Consider the following 18,798-nt stretch of genomic DNA (forward strand, 5'->3'; position numbering starts at 1 on the left):
ACCAGCTGCATGACTTGCTTGGCTGCGGGCTGACTATTCCCCACCAGCCCCAAAAAATTGACTACAGGAGATCTGGCAGGTTTGGGCGTACTGCCTAAGCTGTGTCCGAGAAAGCATGTAGATATTTTCTGAGAAGACAGATGGAACTGAGGGTTGTAAGGGCCATCCTTCCTGCAGACAACACCCTCTTTGCAAACTGTTCCATCTTTTTAGATTCCCTGTCTGAGGGCACGGTGGTGAAAGGCACCTGGTAACAGTTTGAAGGAACAAGGGGCTTGTACTACACCGCTCTACGATGGCTGGTGTGAAGACAGGATACTGGATCACCAGGGGCCCACTGTAGCACCTTGCTAGTGACGTGTGTACTATGGTGAAAGATGATAGCTTTTCCCAAACCATAAGTATGTATAGGCTATATCAAAGCCTCATGAAGGTTGGTAAGGGCTCCGACGATGGGTAGTTGTACTGAGTACCTCAGTGAGGATGTTGTCTTTCATCTCTGTGGATGGTAGCTGAAGTCCAACATCTCTGCTGCTTTCTTGATTACCAAGTGGTAGGATGTGACCTCAGGAGGGAATACAGTTCACACTCCCGAGAGAGGTATCAAGACAACTGAGACAATAAGTCCTACAAAATCGAGGTCCAAGGGAAAGGACTGTCCATACCCATCTTTATCTGGACTAAGGTCTCCATGAGGATCTGAGTCACCAGAAAAGTACTTGCCCTCTTTCATGAGTCGTTGAGCCTCTTTTCTTGAGTGGCGACGTGGGAATTCCATCAGAGGCAACCACAACCGAAGCCACAACCGATAATGTTCCAGTCATCTTCGCCTTCAGCTCCAGACCCCACCATCACTTCACCACTTCAGTTGACTTCACCGGCGCTACAGATGATGCCAGCGATTCTGCCAGAGGAATAGCCTGTATCTCCTGCTCCTTAACAGACTCAAACGGCATCACAATCTTCTTCCCTAGATTCTTTCAATATTACATACTCCTTTTCAAACAGAGTCAAATCCAGTGCTTTCACTAAAGTCTTAGGGGCATATGTAGGTAATTTCCATTTTGCAATTCTCAAATAGCGATTTTTAAGGAATCGCTATTTGAGAATTGCAAAATGGAATGTAGGTAATAATTCGCAATTTTTTTGCGAATCTCTAACATTCCTTAATTGCGATTAGCAAATTGCGAATCGCAATTAAGGAATGAGTGTCCCATTCATTCCTATGGGCCAAGGGGCCCATAGGAATGAATATGAATGGGGATACATTCTCAAATTGCGATTTTCTATGAGAAAATCGCAATTTGAGAATCGCAATTCCAAGGGTGCCAGGGTGTCCAAAGGACACCTGTTGCACCCCTGTAATGTGCCTATAAGTACATGTTGGTGAAACAACGGGCCAGCAAGGGAATTCATTCAACATTCACAGTGTCAGCACAAAGGGACTCAACATAAATAAAGTACCCAATTACCATTGGTTAGTGGCTGAGTGTAAATCGGTTCAAAAACAAATCAACAATGTTACCACACTAACATGATGATGAAAAGAAATACTAAACCAGGTGATTTATTTCAAAGGGTTATTATTTTCTTTGAAGGAATTCAGTTGGAAAAGTAAAAACAGGGTACAAAACGATGCATTTGAGACAAAGAAGGAGAAATTTGGTTGCTCCAAACTAAAGTCACAAAAAGAGTCTAAACTGCTAATCAATAATACTACATTGATTACACTTCAGTCTGAGGAAATCAACGATGACTGATGAGTAGTAAGCAGAATTAGGCTTAGCGGTCGACGTTTCGGTCTTTTGGGAAATGGATTCATAAGACCATCATCAGGACAAAAACTTTCTGCATTGCAGTTGATGACCCTGGGAGAACATCGATGAAGATGACCCAACGTGCACCTCCGCAGTTGGTCTGGGATACTTGAGAAAATTGTGACGAGGCAATAAGAAAACTTTTGCCAATTGGCTGATCAGACGTCAACAACAGCAATATTGCTTATTTGTTTGGTGTCTGCAGCGTAATCAGGTTTAAAATAACTGAAAGTCTTGCTTGATACGTCAGACTCGTAGTTCTTAATCAGTATGCATTTTTCGGCAAACGGGCAGAGCGTAAAAAGTACGTCCTCGGCAGCAGCACTTCTTTAGAAAAACAGCTGTTACTTTAATTCGGTGATCTAAATCTTCACAGTTTAAGTTAAAATGACAAGATTGTCAACACGCTGTCGTGAAAGCCTAGAAATGTTTACGTTACTCAACTCAGCGCGAGCTTTTCTCTAATTGACGAGTCTCGGTGAGCCCGCCCAGCAGAGCCCCAGACAGACAGCGCCTGGTGCGGGTGACCTCTGGCTTCAGGGCACTTTGGCGAAATGAAGTGCTCTGCAGTCTGCACAGTGCATATGAAAACAACACTTCGAAAGAAGGCGCTGGCGAAATATGTAAAAAGGCCGACGTAATTCACTTGCTAGCTGGCGTTTTGCATTACGCTTTTTACACAGAATTCTGTAAAATTACGCGGCGTGGTATCACTGGGGTTGATTCAATTACACCTCAGACAGCGAGAACGCCAAACAAGCATTGGCATTGCCAATAGGTCTCGCTTGGTGCAACAAGGATATTGTGCTGCAAAACTAAATACTTATAAGGTCCCACAAGCGAGACCTATTGGCAATGCCAATGCTTGTTTTGTGTGGTGCCTAACACATTAAAAAGCTGCCTTTTCCATCTCAACCGGAGCATACACTTGAGCAGGAACAGTGATCAACCACAGGGTACGGATGAGAGTCAGGGAGCAGAACAACCGATAGAAGAACCAGACAAAGGCTGTTATATCGGACTGCAGGATACTCATAGGAGTAAGTTGGCACCACTCCCCACGGCATCCGACCTGCACCCAATACTGAGTAAGACTTTGACGCATTAAAAGTGCCTACGGAAGTAGTTGTATTTGACTTCTTGATGCAACATACCAATATACCCATGACAGACAGGCACAAGCATAACCTGCTTCTTAAACAGAAACGTCCGCATAAAACTGATTAAAGTGCAGTGCTGGCAAGTATCAACAGTAGACAATTTTAACGTCAAGTCCATGAGTCGGAATTAGGCATTTACCTCATTCAGCTGCATCACTGGTCAAAACTGGAAATTATATACCTACATCTATGCCATTAATGTGTAAAAACAAAGCTTAAGTGGACAACCCACCCATAATACCCTCAGTAATAAGCTCACTATGATAGCTCATAAGTAGCTCATTGATAAAATGCACACAGCTGAAGGATCTGCAAACACACACTTCTGCAGCACCCAAAGAAAACACTGTTCTGCAGCACCCAAAGAAAACATATTCAGAAGGAACACTGGTGGTGTTCAAATACTTGACAGTATTAGCGTGTCCTCATACTGTAAGGAAAGGAAGAAAAAGGAGCGTCAAGGCACTCATAAGATATTCATAAAAGCCAGGAAAGTGAAAGCAATTCTTTTATTTGTATGCTTTTAGTATAGAAGGAGCCTACTTTAGGGACCTAGATCATCCTGTTCTTGTTAAGATTGTGAAAAGGAAGAGTAGGACTCTGTGTTACCAAGGTTTTTCATCTGCAAATTTGATTTTCAAAGGAAAGAGGTACGCTCTGCTTTCATTTATCCTCTGCATATCTCACAACTTCACTTTAAAGAGAAACTTCACTAGCCACCATTATAAGACTCTTGAACATGTAACACTGAACATGGACAATGACATTGAGCGTGTGGTGTTCTTGCTGATTAAAACACAATTCTTTAGAAAGAGGGCAAACATGTGGGCAGATGAGATGTACCTGACAATGCCTGTGCTCCTCAGTCGATTTGTGTGGTTCCCAGCCTGGAGCTCAGACTGGAGGCTGCTTAGACTGTTTCTGCTGCAGTTGACGAGAGAAGTGTCTGGGCTCTGGTCCAAAAGACTGAAAACAAACCAGGGGATATGTCAAGAAAGAGAGAACACTATTAAATGAGACACTATTGATATGGTCTTCCTGTTCAAACAAATGAATGCAGTAGGACTCAAGGAACTAATCTTATTAAAAAAGTAGCACAAACTTCACGTAACAGAAGGAGAAATTAATAATGGTGTGGAACAATATATTTTTTTAAAGCAGTCCAAAATAGCATAAAAAGCGACGAAAGAGCAGTATACGACGTATATCATAACAATATTTAACTACCTAGGAATTACCATGAAAACCCTTTGGGAGTGCAGAAAAGCAAAGGGCTGATTAACAGAGCATGTCAATATGATTGCATGTAAGAATATTGTATACAAATATCGAGTGATGTAAATGTTGTTTACCAAATATAATTTACAAAAATATTGTCCCTTTGGGTGTAGATATTTTGCTATTAATTCCAATTGGGCGATATTTTTGTTGATACTATTTAGGCCAAAACATTGATGTCAGACAATGTTCTGGTACCAAAACTTACAATGCTAGAGGGATGGCTCAGCATTGTAATTTTCTCCGTCCGCAGTCCTTTTCCAAAGGATGGGTTTGGTCTACCAGTGCACTTTGACGCAAAGCAGGTGGGAGTTAAATCAGAGGTATGTGTCATAAGAGGATGACAGTAGGTCATGGCCAGGAATGGTGTGACCAAGAAGCCTAACCCTCACTTCACCTGCAGTCACAATCAAATTGTGTGTGCTCAACTTGTCCTCATACTGAGACAGAATATAACAGTTACAAAAGCTTTCTGCGGCAGCCCTACCTGCACTTCCAATAGCAAGGACACCTGGACCAAAGCTAACATCATTCCATCAGCCAGAGGGACGGAGAATATACTTTAAATATCCAAGTACGGGCCATGGCCAAGATGGCGGACAAGTAGGACGTCCTGATCCTATCTCTCCATCCCTGTAGCCGACCTGGCCGCCAAATAGCTCATATCCTTCTCAACGGGACTTGTGAAACTATTCAGGATGTACCGGGGACACCAGAAATGGTATCAGAGGAGGAATAAAAACGGACGTCCTAAGCAGACCGGAGAGTGCACACGGTGGGGAAGGAGTGAGGCCCGCAAGCACGGCTGTGACCAAGGCTGAGCCTGAACTAATAGACCCTCCCCCTGCCACCTGATAGAGACCGGTGAGAGGAGGAAATCGAATGAGAGACGGCCTGACGCTGCAGCTAAACACTGGAGGGTTGCAACGCAAAAGCTGCCGGAGCCTACGAGGTGAGGCCTGCCATCGTTGGGCTGAGTTTGCTTTTGAGGCGGAGCCCGGCCCCCTCTGCCGGGCTGAATGTAAAGAAACATGGGGAAGGTGGAGATGCCAGCCTCCCTCACCGACGAGACTTCTTTACCACCGGAGAATAGCACCAGGGTGAAGGAGATGTGGCCAGTGGAGTGGGGCGTACGTTCGCCCGGGACCTGGCACTGTTCCTGAGCCGCAATCGGAGCGAAGCGAGTGGTGAGGTGGGGGGAACAGACGGCCACCAGCCCAATTAACCCAGACACAGCACGCAACAATACATCGCAAACTGGGCAACTGAGGGGCCCGGTGGCAGAGAAACCCGCGAAAGTGCAGATATTGCTGAACCTGCCCCAGAGGAAGAGAGGGGATAGACGAGAAGGCCCAGGACAAGCAGGTCCTTTAGAACGGAATATAACCCCGGGCTCCAGGAGTAGAACCAACCGACAGTTAGGGGAGGCCAGTTGTAAAACACACTAGTGTCGAGCTACTCTTTCTAAGAGATCCGATTCCTCATTCTAAGACGCCATCAGGCAAGTGCTCTTTACCAGCGGTGGCCCACAACATACTAGAGTTGGGGAAATAGCCCAAATTAAACTGAACTGTGGCCCCACAGGATTAGGACCCCTGCACACCACTCCCATCCGCCGGCCCCTGTGAGCAAACTGCTGATGAAGTCAATGGCTGCAACGGTTCGGCCAGAAATCTTGGGATAAGGACACAGCCTCTTAATGTGACGGGAGTTGATCCGAACACAAGGAGTAAGATAGGCAGCCCAGTAGAAACGATCATACCACATTAGGTTCTTCACAGCAAAACGGGCCAGCCCGACTGGCAACAGAGATGACACCCGCCCACTCCAAAACAGATCGCACAATTAGAGGCATGCTCGTAGGGCCCACGGGAGCAGCCACGGGAGACCGGAACTGTTATGATCTTGAGATGAAGCCATACCTGAGGAGCCGGTGACTTGGTCCTTTTTAGAATCTTTGTTCTGCTCCCTCAGGGATGATCTACAGGAGGTTAAAAGGGAACTATTGCAGGACATGGAGAAGTCCGTAGGGATATGGATTCACTAGGGGAACGAGTTGCAACACTGGAGGAACGTGGAGACAGTCACCAGGAAAAAATTAACACCTACAGCAGGAGGTCCTTAGACTTCGGGAGGAGCACCTCGAGCTACAAGCCCACACTGAAGACCTCGAAAACAGGTCAAGGTGCCACAACATACGCATATGGGGAGCGGCTTCTAAAACCGAAGGAGATGATATGTTGGCCTTTGTAGGGGGATCTCTTTCGCCATATTCTAGGGCCACCTCCTGAGACTGTAATAAAAATAGATCTCGCCCACCAAGCCGGGAGAACACGACCTGGAAGGACATCCCCAGCGGACATCTTGGTCTGTTTACATTATTTCCCCATGAAGGAGGAAATACTCCGTAAAGCTTGTGAGAAACACCCCCTCAGCTTCTGAGGCCAGACACCTGTACTATTTCAAGACCTGGCAGCCATTACACTACAAAGACGGCACAAGTTTAGGTTTGTCACACAGCACTTATTGGACAAGGGAGTGGCTTACTCCAGGGGCCACCCTATCAGTATTATCTTTCACCTAGAGGGCAAGCTCCACCAGCTACGTTCCAAGACTGGGATCTGCCAAATCCTCAGTAAAGAACCTGAGCAAAAAGACAGCTGTCAAACTCCTCTCCTGCACACAAGAGAGCTCGCAGAAACCGAGAGAGCAACAAGGAGTGAATATGGGACCAACATGGCCGTACCCAGCCAAGATAGCAGAGGGGCAGCAAGCGGCCCTTAGATCTATATCAAATGTTTTCTATCTTAATCTACACATTGCTCGGGTTTTTGGGATTGGGGACTATTTTCATGTTCACCATGGTCACACGTTGCACCTCATACAACACCTCTATCCCGAGGGTTAGTCCACTTCACGGTAATGCACAGGCTCACAGGAAAGCCACTCGCCTCTTTCTTACAACTACATGCCAGACACGACCCTCAAAATATTAACTCTGAATGTCAAAAGTTTCAAAAGTCCAGTCAAACGCAAGGCTGTTTTGTCCTACCTTGAGAACTCTGGGGCAGATATTTGCCTGCTCCAGGAAACACAACTCCTGTCCAGGGATTATCATAGACTTGGTTCACGGGCATTCCCACATCAAGTCTTCTCCTCCACCCCCTCTAAGGGAGCAGGTGTGGCTATACTGGTGGCGCGCTCCTCCAAGGGGACAATTGGACGTAGGGAGACTGAGTTAAGGGGCAGGCTATTCACATATCAGCTCACATTAGGAAACAGGACTTTCATTGTGGGATCACTGGATACGCCAAATGAAGGCCAAGAAACCTTCGTTTTTAAAACAGACCTAGATAGATCGACAAAACGACACGGACAAACCGGGGCATTATCAAAGAGCTGTTATAAGTGGGTTAGAGACATAGGGCTTCGTGACATATGCATATATTTCCAACCAGAGGTACAGGAATACACCTTCTACTCTTCAGAGCACTAAACATATGCAAGACTAGATCATTTCTTGGGCACAAGAAACATACATGGCTCCACCATAGACATAGAAATTCTCCCAATAGTGCTCTCTAACCAATCAGCGGTAACACTCATTATCTTTGTCTCCAATACAGCCCATCACTGGACATGATGCCTGCGTGAAATTATGCTAAAAGATTCCGCAGTGAAATCCCAAATCCAAACAGCTATCTTAAACTATCTAGCATTCAACAACACGCCTGAGGTATCTATTGCGACACTGTGGGAGGCATTGAAAGCAGTAAGCAGGGGGCACTACTCTACTCCTGCTGCTGATAAAGCACTGCAAAGAAGAAAAAGAGACATTTCCCCTTCGCAGTGAGACAATCTCTCTATTCAGGTTAAGGAATTAGAACACATTCTCCAACGCATTGGTGAGCCAAAGGTGCGGCACCAGTTAACTGCTCTATGTGCTCAACTGGCAGGCCTAAATCTCGATTGAGCCGAGTATGCGGTGCTCTGCCTACGACACTCATATTATGTTGGGGGGACAGGTGTGGCTGAATCCTGGTCAACAAACTGTGCATCAAGCAACAGGAATAGCCGCGCTGCAATCTCAGGAGAAAGGGCTCATTACTGGCAACAGAGATATAGCGGACTCATTTAAGAAGTTCTACACACTTTATATACAAGACAAGACCTAGACCCCCTATATAGCACTATCTATCTCCAAGGAGCAAACACATCCTGTCTCACCCAGGTGCAGCTAGAGACACTAGAGGAGGACATACGACCTGAGGAGGTAATCTCAGCCATTTCTCGCTTAAAACTCTCCAAGTCACCAGGTCCAGAAAGGTACCTTCCTATTTTCTACAACAGATTCTGCAATGTTTTAGCTCCCGTATTAACGCAGCTGTTTTTTTTTTTTTTTTTTTTTAAACCTTTATTGTGCATCATAAGCATAAAGGTACGGGCCCACAACCAGTCTGGCCGGCCTCGAAGTCGATTAATAATACAAAAAGCAAGGTGAAAACATCCCAACAGTCTCAGAGACGAAAAGCAGCAACCGAAACATGACGTATGGAAAAGGGGACCGCTGGGTACAGGATAAATTAGGTTAATTTTTAAAAGTTTTTAGATGAAGAGGATCAGATGCATTCAATCCACCGAAAGCACATAGCGGGCAATGATCACAGCAAATTATCAACAAAACGAAGGGTGGCAATCGAGAAATCGGCATAAAAGGATACGTATCAGGATGATAGCATATATTCACAGTACTTACAGGTCATTGCCCGCCCCATGGACGTGGAACATCCTAACCAATGTTAGTAGTAAAACGAAGAACAGAAACAATAAGCGGCGCTACACCTAGCCACCATACTGACCCAAGAGAAGAAGGAAAAAGTAAAAAGAACCAAGAGAAAGAGAAGAAAAATAAGGCCCATAGAAACGTAAACGAAACAAAAAAACCCACCCCCCACCCCCCCACCCTACACGCATGCTGAGGCTACGGCCTACTCCCCCCCCTAGCAGTGTGCCTATCGCCCGAAAAACCGAAACCCGAAATTTAGAGTCAGAAAAGGGAAAAAGAGAAAAGAAAAAGAGTTAATATAATACCGGAGGAGGGCAAACCCAACAGGCTCCCGGTCTCCCCTGCCATTAGTGTAATCGCCACCCCAGAAGAAACAATCAACTACTACAGTTTCTCAGTACAATAAAAATGGGGGCGAAACATCACGTAGTGCGCCATGAAGCATGTCGTAGGAATTCGCCAATCCGCTTCTCCTCCAGCCCCACAGACATCAAAAACTAGCGGAAAACACTTAGCCCTGGCCTTTTTTTGTAAGTCCCCCGTGCCATGCCCGCAAAGGAGATGCCGTCTCAGCAGACAAAAGAAGACAAAATGTCCACGCCTGGCCGGGGTGCAGCTCGCCAGCACAAAATGGACGCCGCCGGGCACGGACAGAGTCTCCTCCATTGTAGATGGTCACTCCCAGTTCCAAGTCTGAAAAAGCATACCACCGCAAAGATACAGGGCGAGGGAAGAGGCGGCAGTCATAAGAGGCAATAGTAGCTGAACCAGTGTCTGAGTCATCAGCGGAGCTGTAGCGGACGGGGCCACCGTCAAATGCTGGGAAAGGCGTCCTCCATAACAATGGAGACATGTAGGCAATCTGTCCCAGACACCCACACTATCCGGGATCGTCCATTCCCCTCCGCATCCAAGCAAAACCACAGGATCCTCGTCAAACATAGGTGGGGGCAACTCCTCGCGAATCTGGAGGGCATCCGAACGCAGTTGCCCCAGTGTGATCGCAATATCGTCAAGCCGTTCACCAAGCGCCCGGTAGCCATCTCTCCAAGCAGACTGAAAGTCATTCAGAGCGGCAAGGATGTCGCTGCAGGACAGCACAGGCTGGAGCCCCCACATCGAAGAGTCACTCGGTGCCTCACACTCGCCCTCACACATCACTTCAGTGGACAAGGTGTAATACCCCATCTTATGCAGGCACCCGTCGGGCGTATCCAGCTGGACAGGAGAACAAAGGCTGGGCGGGGATAAGACCGGTCCAGGCAGACTGCTGCTGGAGTCTCGAGGGCTTCCAAAGTGTGGACCCAGAAAGCAATCAGTGGCAGTGGCCATCTCCTTTCCGACTCAACCACATGCTTAAGTATGGGAGCGGCCAGTGATAACCGGGCAGAGTAGTAAACAAAGCCGATAGGCTCACCTCTCGAACTCCGCAGTCAGGATCAGTTCCACCGAGCCAACATGCCGAGGACGCACTCCAGCCGCACCATGCGACGGCCGGGGCACCCTCAGAGAGGACCGCTCTGGAATTGCCGCTTCCCGGTGGGCCGACTCCGCCCAGGTCCCGCTGGCTGAGTCAGTGCCCGGCCATGTTTAGCAGTCTAGGGCTAGGCTCAGGGTCGTTTAAGGCCATCGGTGAACTCCACCAATATGTCCGTCTGCGAGGCCGGTAGGGACATCGAAATCGTGCACTCAGCATCTGCGCACATTCACCTTCGCCCCGCTGCCATTTAATACCGAAATCGTGCTCAGGATCGTCTTGCGGGGCTCAAAGGCATACGGAGCCGGGAGCTTACACGTCCGTGTCGATCGCCATCTTGGCTCCTCCCCCAACGCAGCTGTTTAACTCCTTCACACAACCTGGTGCAATCCCTGCATCAATGCTAGCTGCCTCTATTGAGGTAGTGCCCAAACCAGGGAAAGACAAACAGTAGTGTAGTTCTTATCGACCCATTTCTCTACTGAATGTAGATTTTAAACTATTCACTGGCATTTTAGCACACAGAATAGATGCCGAAAAAGCCTTTGATAGGGCACATTGGCCTTACCTAGAGCAGGTTATAGTGCACTTTGGTCTAGGTGACAAATTAAAGACGTGAATTATGAATTGTTACTATCTCCTTATGGCATCAGTGCGGGTGAATGGCCAAAGAGTGAGGGACAACCCCTGGATTATTGGTGCCATCTATGGGGGCAGGAGGGGGGGCTTCACAAACTGAGTATGTATGCAGACAACATTCTGCTCACTTTGGATAATCCTGTCTGCACAATGCCGTTATCTCTATAGGAACTGGAAGCGTTTGGATGGACATCGGGCTTTAAAGTTAATGTCGAGAAATCACAGGCAATAGACCTCTCAATGCCCCAGGAGTAAGTGACACGCTTACAAGCACAATACCCTATCAAATGGCAACCTGCTGCACTCCCATATCTGGGAATTGAACTAGCACCTACCATCCAATAGACCTCTTCAATAAATTATCAAACCCCACTAAGACAGATTAGGAGCGAGGTAACCAATCAGATATTCTGGTTATGCTGTATTGCTGCGGTCAAAATGACCATACTCCCCAAGATCGTCTCTGTATTCCAAACTCTGCCTTTAGCCCCACCCAAAGGAATGCCTAATACATTACAGGCTGAAATCATTCAATGCATCTGGTTCGGAAAGAAACCAAGCATGTGGAGGAAGTTGTGTTACATCCCACCCAAGGATGGAGGCACGGGCATTCCTGATCTCCACCTGTATTACCCGGCGGCGCAGCTACGGTACCTGATGGAATGGCACCAGTCTGAGTCAGGGAAGCATGGGCTTTTCCAAGACAAAGCAGTGGCGGGTACTTCTCTGTACAAGATTCCCTTCCTCAAGAAAACCGATAGACCAAGGAACCGATACCTTCGCCCATCACACAAGTGATAATGGATGCATGGGATCAAACAAACATCAAATGTGGTCTTACCTCATTGCCCTTCCCGCTAACGCCACTATTCGATAATCCCGACTTTACCCAAGGCTTGACCCCGGGGCTTTCATGGAATGGAGATGCTGAGTGTCGTTCAATGGGGCATATGATAGACGAGACGGGGTGATTCCTTTTGGGTAACAGAGTGTGGACTTTACCCTTCCCGAATCTGAAAGATTACACTATCTAGAACTCCGCCACTGGTTAACACACCCTGGTAATAAACACTCCATTCAGAGACCTCTTACAGCATACAAGTATTGGTTGTCTCCCATACTTCAGGTAAATATCTCATCTCTGAGATTTATGAGTTTTTGATCCAGCGCCGCAAGCATACGTACAAAGCCAGTCAACATAGGTGGGAGCAGGAACTGGGGCAACAGCTAAACAAGAAAGAGTGGAGTGATATATACTTTAAGACAAGACACACCGCCACAAATACCTCCCTCACCAAAACCTTTGTCAAAATAACCACATAGAGGTACCTCAATCAATCTATATTGCACAAAATGTTTCCAAATAGCAGTGATGTGTGTTGGAGGGGCTGCGGAGCACCGGAGACCTTGATGCATGTGTTGTGGGACTGCCCCCAACTCCAGCCATAGTGGACTCAAATACTTGATGAGATGGACACTCACTTAGAGACACAAATACCTAGATTCCCCGCTTACACGTTGTTAGGGTTACCAAACCCCTTATCATATCCCTTAAAGTTCAGGAGGGGCAGACAGATAGGTCTGGTGCTGGGGCAGCGATACAGAATGTCCTAACGAACTGAGGCACGTCACAACTATCAACTCACACAGGATGGCTACATAAGCTATGGAATATTCTAGACACGGAAAGAATATCCTTGACACTAACAAACCAAGGCAAGGCCTTCTGGAAATTGTGGCGCCCTTATATATCCCTTCTAACACAAGACTTTAGAGAATTGACATGCCCCAAATATTTACGACTTCTACGGCTCCCAGAATTGAACTCTGACGAATAAGTGGCTATGACTATTTGAGGTGCGGCCTATTCATTCTCAACTCCAAGAGCAAAAGTGAACCTGGGTTTTGTGGGTGGGGGAGGGTGCAGGAAGGGAAAGTTTTCTTTGTTCCGTTTTTGAATAGAAACGTCTTCTCTCTCTCCTTTCTTTTACAATTGCTCTTTTGACCAATACCATATACTCTAGCACTAGTGATTAAAGGTGACACCTGCAATGATACATCATCTTTGTTCTTTGCATCTCTTTCAATAATAAAAAGATTTCAACCATAAATATCTAAGTACCTAAGTAAAGGCTTGCGGTGGAATAAATTTAGCTCCCTTGAAAAATGGGGTAAAACAACACTAAGCTTGTTATCAAACTTTGAGCAGGACAAGTGAAAGTAAAGTAGTGATAGTGGACTTAATATCATGAAGATCACAAATTAAGTGGAAAAACCCAAAAATCAGAGTATTTCCTTTTGTGAAGCTACATTTCAGGTCACTGAAATGTAGAGGAAGAGGTGTGGCGCCGCGGCCAGGGCGACTGACGCTGGAATCTGGGGACCACGGTTCGATCCCCGGCTCCGGCGGCAGGTTAGCCCAGCACCATGTGACTTTGGGCAATAGCTCGCTTAATCTTCCCGACGGCCCCCAGCGCCTAGAGACCCTTACGGGTGATTGTGCGCTTTACAAATGTGGACTTTACTGTCTATAATCTAGTTTGAAACAAGAGGTAGCCTCTCAGAACGGGTGGTAAATTTACTGGGGATGTCAGGCATCTGAAGTGAGTTTTGGGAGTCATCCTGGTAACATTTTTAGCCCATAGGTGTTCAGAGATCCACTTGAGTTTATGAAGACTGAGCTCATTCACAGGTATGCGAAAACATATGCCTTCCTCTGCTTATAAAGAGACCACTAACAGACAGGGCAGAGCATTACAGAGCCTTGTGGGAGTGTGGGGTAGCGGGGAGGGGGGGCAGGGGAGAAGAGGGGGGATGTCGACTGGCGGTCACAGTGTTTTTTGAATTAGGATAAAACATGTGAAGAGCAGTAACACGGGCTATGTTCTGTTAAAGTGACTTTTGAAGCACACTATTACCTGGAGGTGTCCTGGTGCTAGCTCTGCTGAAAAGGATCAGAGAAAAGCTAGTTCTAGAAAAGCTGAGTTTTTAATTCTTTCTTGAAGGATAACAGATTGGGCATGGATCAAATGTGACAGGGTAGGAGGTTCCATGCTTTGGATGTACATATTACAAAGCTTCTTCCTCCCCAGTTGACTCTTTTGAACCTAGGCACTATCAGTTTCTTAGCCCCAGAAGAGCGCAAATTCATGTTTGGTTCATGACACTTGAATTTCTGTTTCAAGTAATCAGGACCAGCATCGTGCAATGCCTTGTAGGCAGTACAAAATGCCTTGAACCGGATTTTTTTCCTGACTGGGAGCCAGTGTAATTAACGACAAGCTTGTGAAACAGATTTAAATTTAGGGGTCCTTGAAAGCAGTTGAGCAAAAGCGTTTTGTAAGGTTTGAAGTTTGTTCAAGTGTTGTTGCTGCATATTTAAATATAGACCATTACAAAAATCTAATTTGATAGAGGGCAAGAGCTGTTACAACCATTTTTTGTGCGTACCGGGAAAGAAGGGGATATTTTTTTTATCATACTATTGTGTGTAGAAAAAGGAGGCGATAATTGCATTTACGTGGTCTACAAAAGCGAGTTGTTATTCATTAGTACTCCTTCGTTTCTTGCTTTACTTACAGGAATAGGGAGAGTTCCTAATTCCTCCGGCTACCAAGATTGGGACAAAAAAGAAGTCTGGTTGCCAAAAAGAATGACCTCTGTCTTCTCAGAATTTAGCTTCAATCAATTCTTGCTCATCCAATTGCTGATAGCAAACAGAGTCATAGAACCTGGAACCGGCGTTATTATCCTTGTCAGAAAGTGACACAATAATTTGCAGGTAATTGGCATAAAGTGTTAGAGCAAAAGAAAGATATAATCAAGGTTGCCAGTGAAATTACATAAACGTTGAACAATGTTGGACTAAGCGAGGACCCCTGAGGGACACCCCACAATGCAAGGAGAAGGGTTCAGGAACAAATTGTTCAAACGCTACTGTTTGCTCTCCCACCAAAAGGATCCTAATGGGTCAAATGCAAGCCTTTTGATCCCGATGTCATGGACATTGTCAATCAGCAGATCATGATGGACTGTATCAAAGGCTGCCGATAGATCGAGTAGGACAAGGGCTGCACTCCCTCCTTTATCTAGGGCGGCACTTATCGCCTCTGTGCGTTTAATCAGGGTAGTTCCAATGCTGTGGCCACTTCTGAATCCGAACTGAGTGGTATCCAGAGGATGGTTATTCTGTATTAACTGTGCCAGCTGTTGATTCATGGCCTTTTCTACAATTTGTGCAGGTAATAGAAGGCGAGAGATTGGGCGGTAGCTGTTGGGATCCGATGGATTCAAACTAGTATTTTTTTTTTATTAGTGGAAGTATTGAATCTGCCTTCCATTGTTTAGGAAAGTAGCACGCCATGAACATTGAATTAAAAATAATTGTGAGAATAGAAGCCATGATCTCTGGAGATAATTTGATCACTGAGGAACGGCCTGGGTCAAGTGGAGAACCAGATTTCCAGGATTGCATTTGAATCATTACCTGGTTAGTAAGAATTGCAGTAAATTCCGTGACCGTAGTTTGTTCAGGACCTGAAGAGAAAAGCTTACTTTCTTGAGGGATGATTTCTATATTAAAGTCTAACTTGTTGTATACCTGTTCCACTTTGTTTAGGACATAATTTGCAAGAGTATGGCAAAAAGATTGTTTACTGCTTGCCAGATTATTACACAGGACAGAGGTAAACTTTTTCACTATCTGGAATATTTATTTTGAGGATTGGTTATAAGATTCAATTTGTTGTTCAAAATAAGCAGACTTTTCTTTAGTCAGTAAGGACTTATAAACAGCTATACAATGTTTATATTTTTCTTTTTCTTCCCTACTGTAATCCTTTCTCCACTTTTGTTGTTCTCTTCTGCAGCCTTCTTTTTGCATTCTAAGAATGGTACGGACACATTATTTCTATGAGAGTAACAGGTCTTAACAGGAGCTAGGAGGGAAGTGGCTGAGTTTAACCAGTTGGAATAATTTAGAGTGGCCTGATCTAGGTCTATTGAATATTCGGGCTGAGAATGTTCCAGCATCTGGTTAAATTGATCAGTATTAATTCTATTCCCGGTACGTGACCTATGAGAACTCTGAGAGGAAATATCGGGCAGCGCTCTGTGAGGTAAGTTCATCTCAAACTTCACAGTATGATGATCTGTCCATGTCTCTGAGCCTTTTTCAGTTAATAGTGTGTTGTTGATGAAAAGCCCATCTAGCAGGTGGCCAGCAAGTTATGTGGGATCGCGCACTACTTGGGAAAAGCCTAAGCTGGCCTTGGTATCAATGAGAGCCTCAGTGCCTTTATCATTTGAAGCTTCTAGATAGAAGTTGAAATCTCCTAGAACCAGGAGATCTTTAGCACATAAACTGGCCTCCAATAAGGAGCCCACCGTCGGGGTAAAGATGTTCCTCAGCCTGGGAGGGCGATAAATATACAATCCATTAAAGGATTGAATGTTACAAAGGTCTATGTTAAAGGAGAGTGCTTTGCATTCTAGCAATAATACAGGGCAGAAAATGGCTGGCACATTGTCAAGGTAGATGGTAGCTAGTCCATCACCCTGTTTAAGGGGTCAATCTAATCAATAGATCGAATAGCCAGGAGAGATTGCTGCCACAAAGTCAGGGCCAGAGGAGGGATCAGCCCAAGTTTCAGAGACAAACTATGTAAGGATGGTGATTAGCTACCTTGTCTTGCGTTGGCTCCCCAGTGCATCCTGTGTGCCCACTTGGAAACTCCGCCCAAAATTACTTGATGATCCGGTGTTTAAGGGAGCATTGAAAGAGCATGTCACGCAATACTTTGCAGATAATGCCGGTACGACCGAGGCGCGAGCGACAGAGTGGGATGCCTTCAAGGTGGTCCTGAGGGGGTTTTGTATAGGAGCGCGAGCAGGGGTGCGTAGGGTCCTTCTGGATGACCTGGATAAAGCAGACAAGGCGCTTCGTGAGGCGGAGCTCTCCAGGCCCGGCCATCCGGAACTACAAGATATTGTCGCCGGGGCCAAAGAACTGGTGGCGGTTGAAACAGAGCGCTTGCGGAGTTACGACTACAAGGCATATACGGCCAGGACGCATGCAGAGGGCGATCGAGCCGGGACTTTACTGGCCTGGCTAGCTAATCCCACAAAAAGGAGCACCCCCATAGTGTTGATCCGTACACCTGACGATAGGGAAGTTTACGCTCAGGCAGAAGTGCTGCAGTGCTTCGAGAACTATTACGCGTCCCTCTATAGAAGCAGGTTGGAGGTGGGGGCCCCGGCAGTGGAAGCCTTTCTGGAGGGACGTTTCCGGAGTCGGGACCAGGCCAAGGCGTTGGGCAGGGATATAACAGCGGAGGAAATTCGGGGCACCATTAAAAGCATGGCGCGCAACAAAACCCCAGGGTTGGCTGGCATACCAATAGAATTCTACAGCCAGCATGTCGACCTCTTGACACCACGGTTACTCGAGGTCTACAAAGAGGCGAAATGCCTGGGACGGCTACCACCTTCCATGCGGGAAGCGTTAATAATACCCCTACTGAAACCGGGTAGGGAGAGCGGGAACACAGCCTCTTACAGGCCGCTTTCAATGCTAACCACTGACTATAAAATACTGAGCAGTATTTTAGCAACTCGCCTATTGAGCCACATGACCACATTGGTGCACACGGACCAAGCTGGGTTTATCCCGTCGCGAAACACGACCTCGAACGTGCGCCGATTGATCCGAATATTGGGGGAGAACCACCCAGAGGCCCGTCACCCAGTGATCTTATCAATAGACATTGAGAAGGCCTTTGACAGTCTCGAGTGGGAATACCTTTACGCAGTGATGGAGTAGCCGAAGACTTTCTGAAATGGACCTCAGTACTCTACACATCGGCGGTAGCCAGGGTTAAAACGGGCGCCCTAATATCACAGCAATGCCCAGTCGACAGGGGCACGAGGCAGGGATGCTCGTTGTCACCGTTACTATTCGCCCTGGCGATAGAGCCGTTGGAGATATCGGTTAGAACAGGAGCTCATTATGCCGGATTGAGGGACAGGACTGGGCACCACTATATTTCACTATACGCGGACGATCTCCTTCTTTTTCTTGAGGACACCGAGCGGGCGCTGGAGGGCGCAGACGGCTTGCTACAGAGGTTTGCCAGAATATCGGGACTCAGAGTAAATTGGGACAAGACATGCTTATTCCCGGTCTGCCACGGCGATCCGCAGACGCTCACGGCCAGACCAGTGCGTTGGGAGCCCACCTGTTTAAAATACCTGGGTGTGCATATATACCACTCACCGGCCGATATATTGGAAGGAAACATAGGACGCGGAATAAGAGCTCTGAAGAGCAGCATGGCCTTTTGGGCCACACTGCCATTATCAGTAGCGGGCCGGGTAGCACTACTGAAAATGGTGGCGCTACCACGCTTCCTGTATTACTTTAGAACACTCCCTGTGTGGATCCCGGCTGCCACCTTTCGACACCTGAGATCCATGATTGGGTCCTTTCTCTGGGGGACGGGCCGGCGAAGAGTGGCGTTGACGACTCTAGTAAGACCCAAACTGGAGGGGGGGATGGCGGCCCCTGACCTGGAATCATATTACTTAGCAGCGCAGCTTCAGATTTACACACAAGAGGTGGCTCGAGAATTCAGAGGCCCAGAC

At 46.7% G+C, this 18,798-nt stretch overlaps 1 protein-coding gene across 2 annotated transcripts in view; it reads right to left on the bottom strand.

Moving 5' to 3' along the window:
• Positions 1–18,798, bottom strand: part of LOC144792572 (uncharacterized) — a 283,419-nt gene that overhangs the window by 12,636 nt on the left and 251,985 nt on the right. For both annotated transcript variants that reach the window (XM_078667671.1, XM_078667670.1), the window contains exon 7: positions 3,821–3,943. In XM_078667671.1, coding sequence (XP_078523797.1) covers positions 3,821–3,943 — 123 coding nt within the window. The remainder of the gene's footprint in view (positions 1–3,820; positions 3,944–18,798) is intronic.

The sequence above is a fragment of the Lissotriton helveticus genome, chromosome 11, assembly GCF_964261635.1.
Source record: "Lissotriton helveticus chromosome 11, aLisHel1.1, whole genome shotgun sequence".
NCBI classification, from domain to species: Eukaryota; Metazoa; Chordata; class Amphibia; order Caudata; family Salamandridae; genus Lissotriton; species Lissotriton helveticus.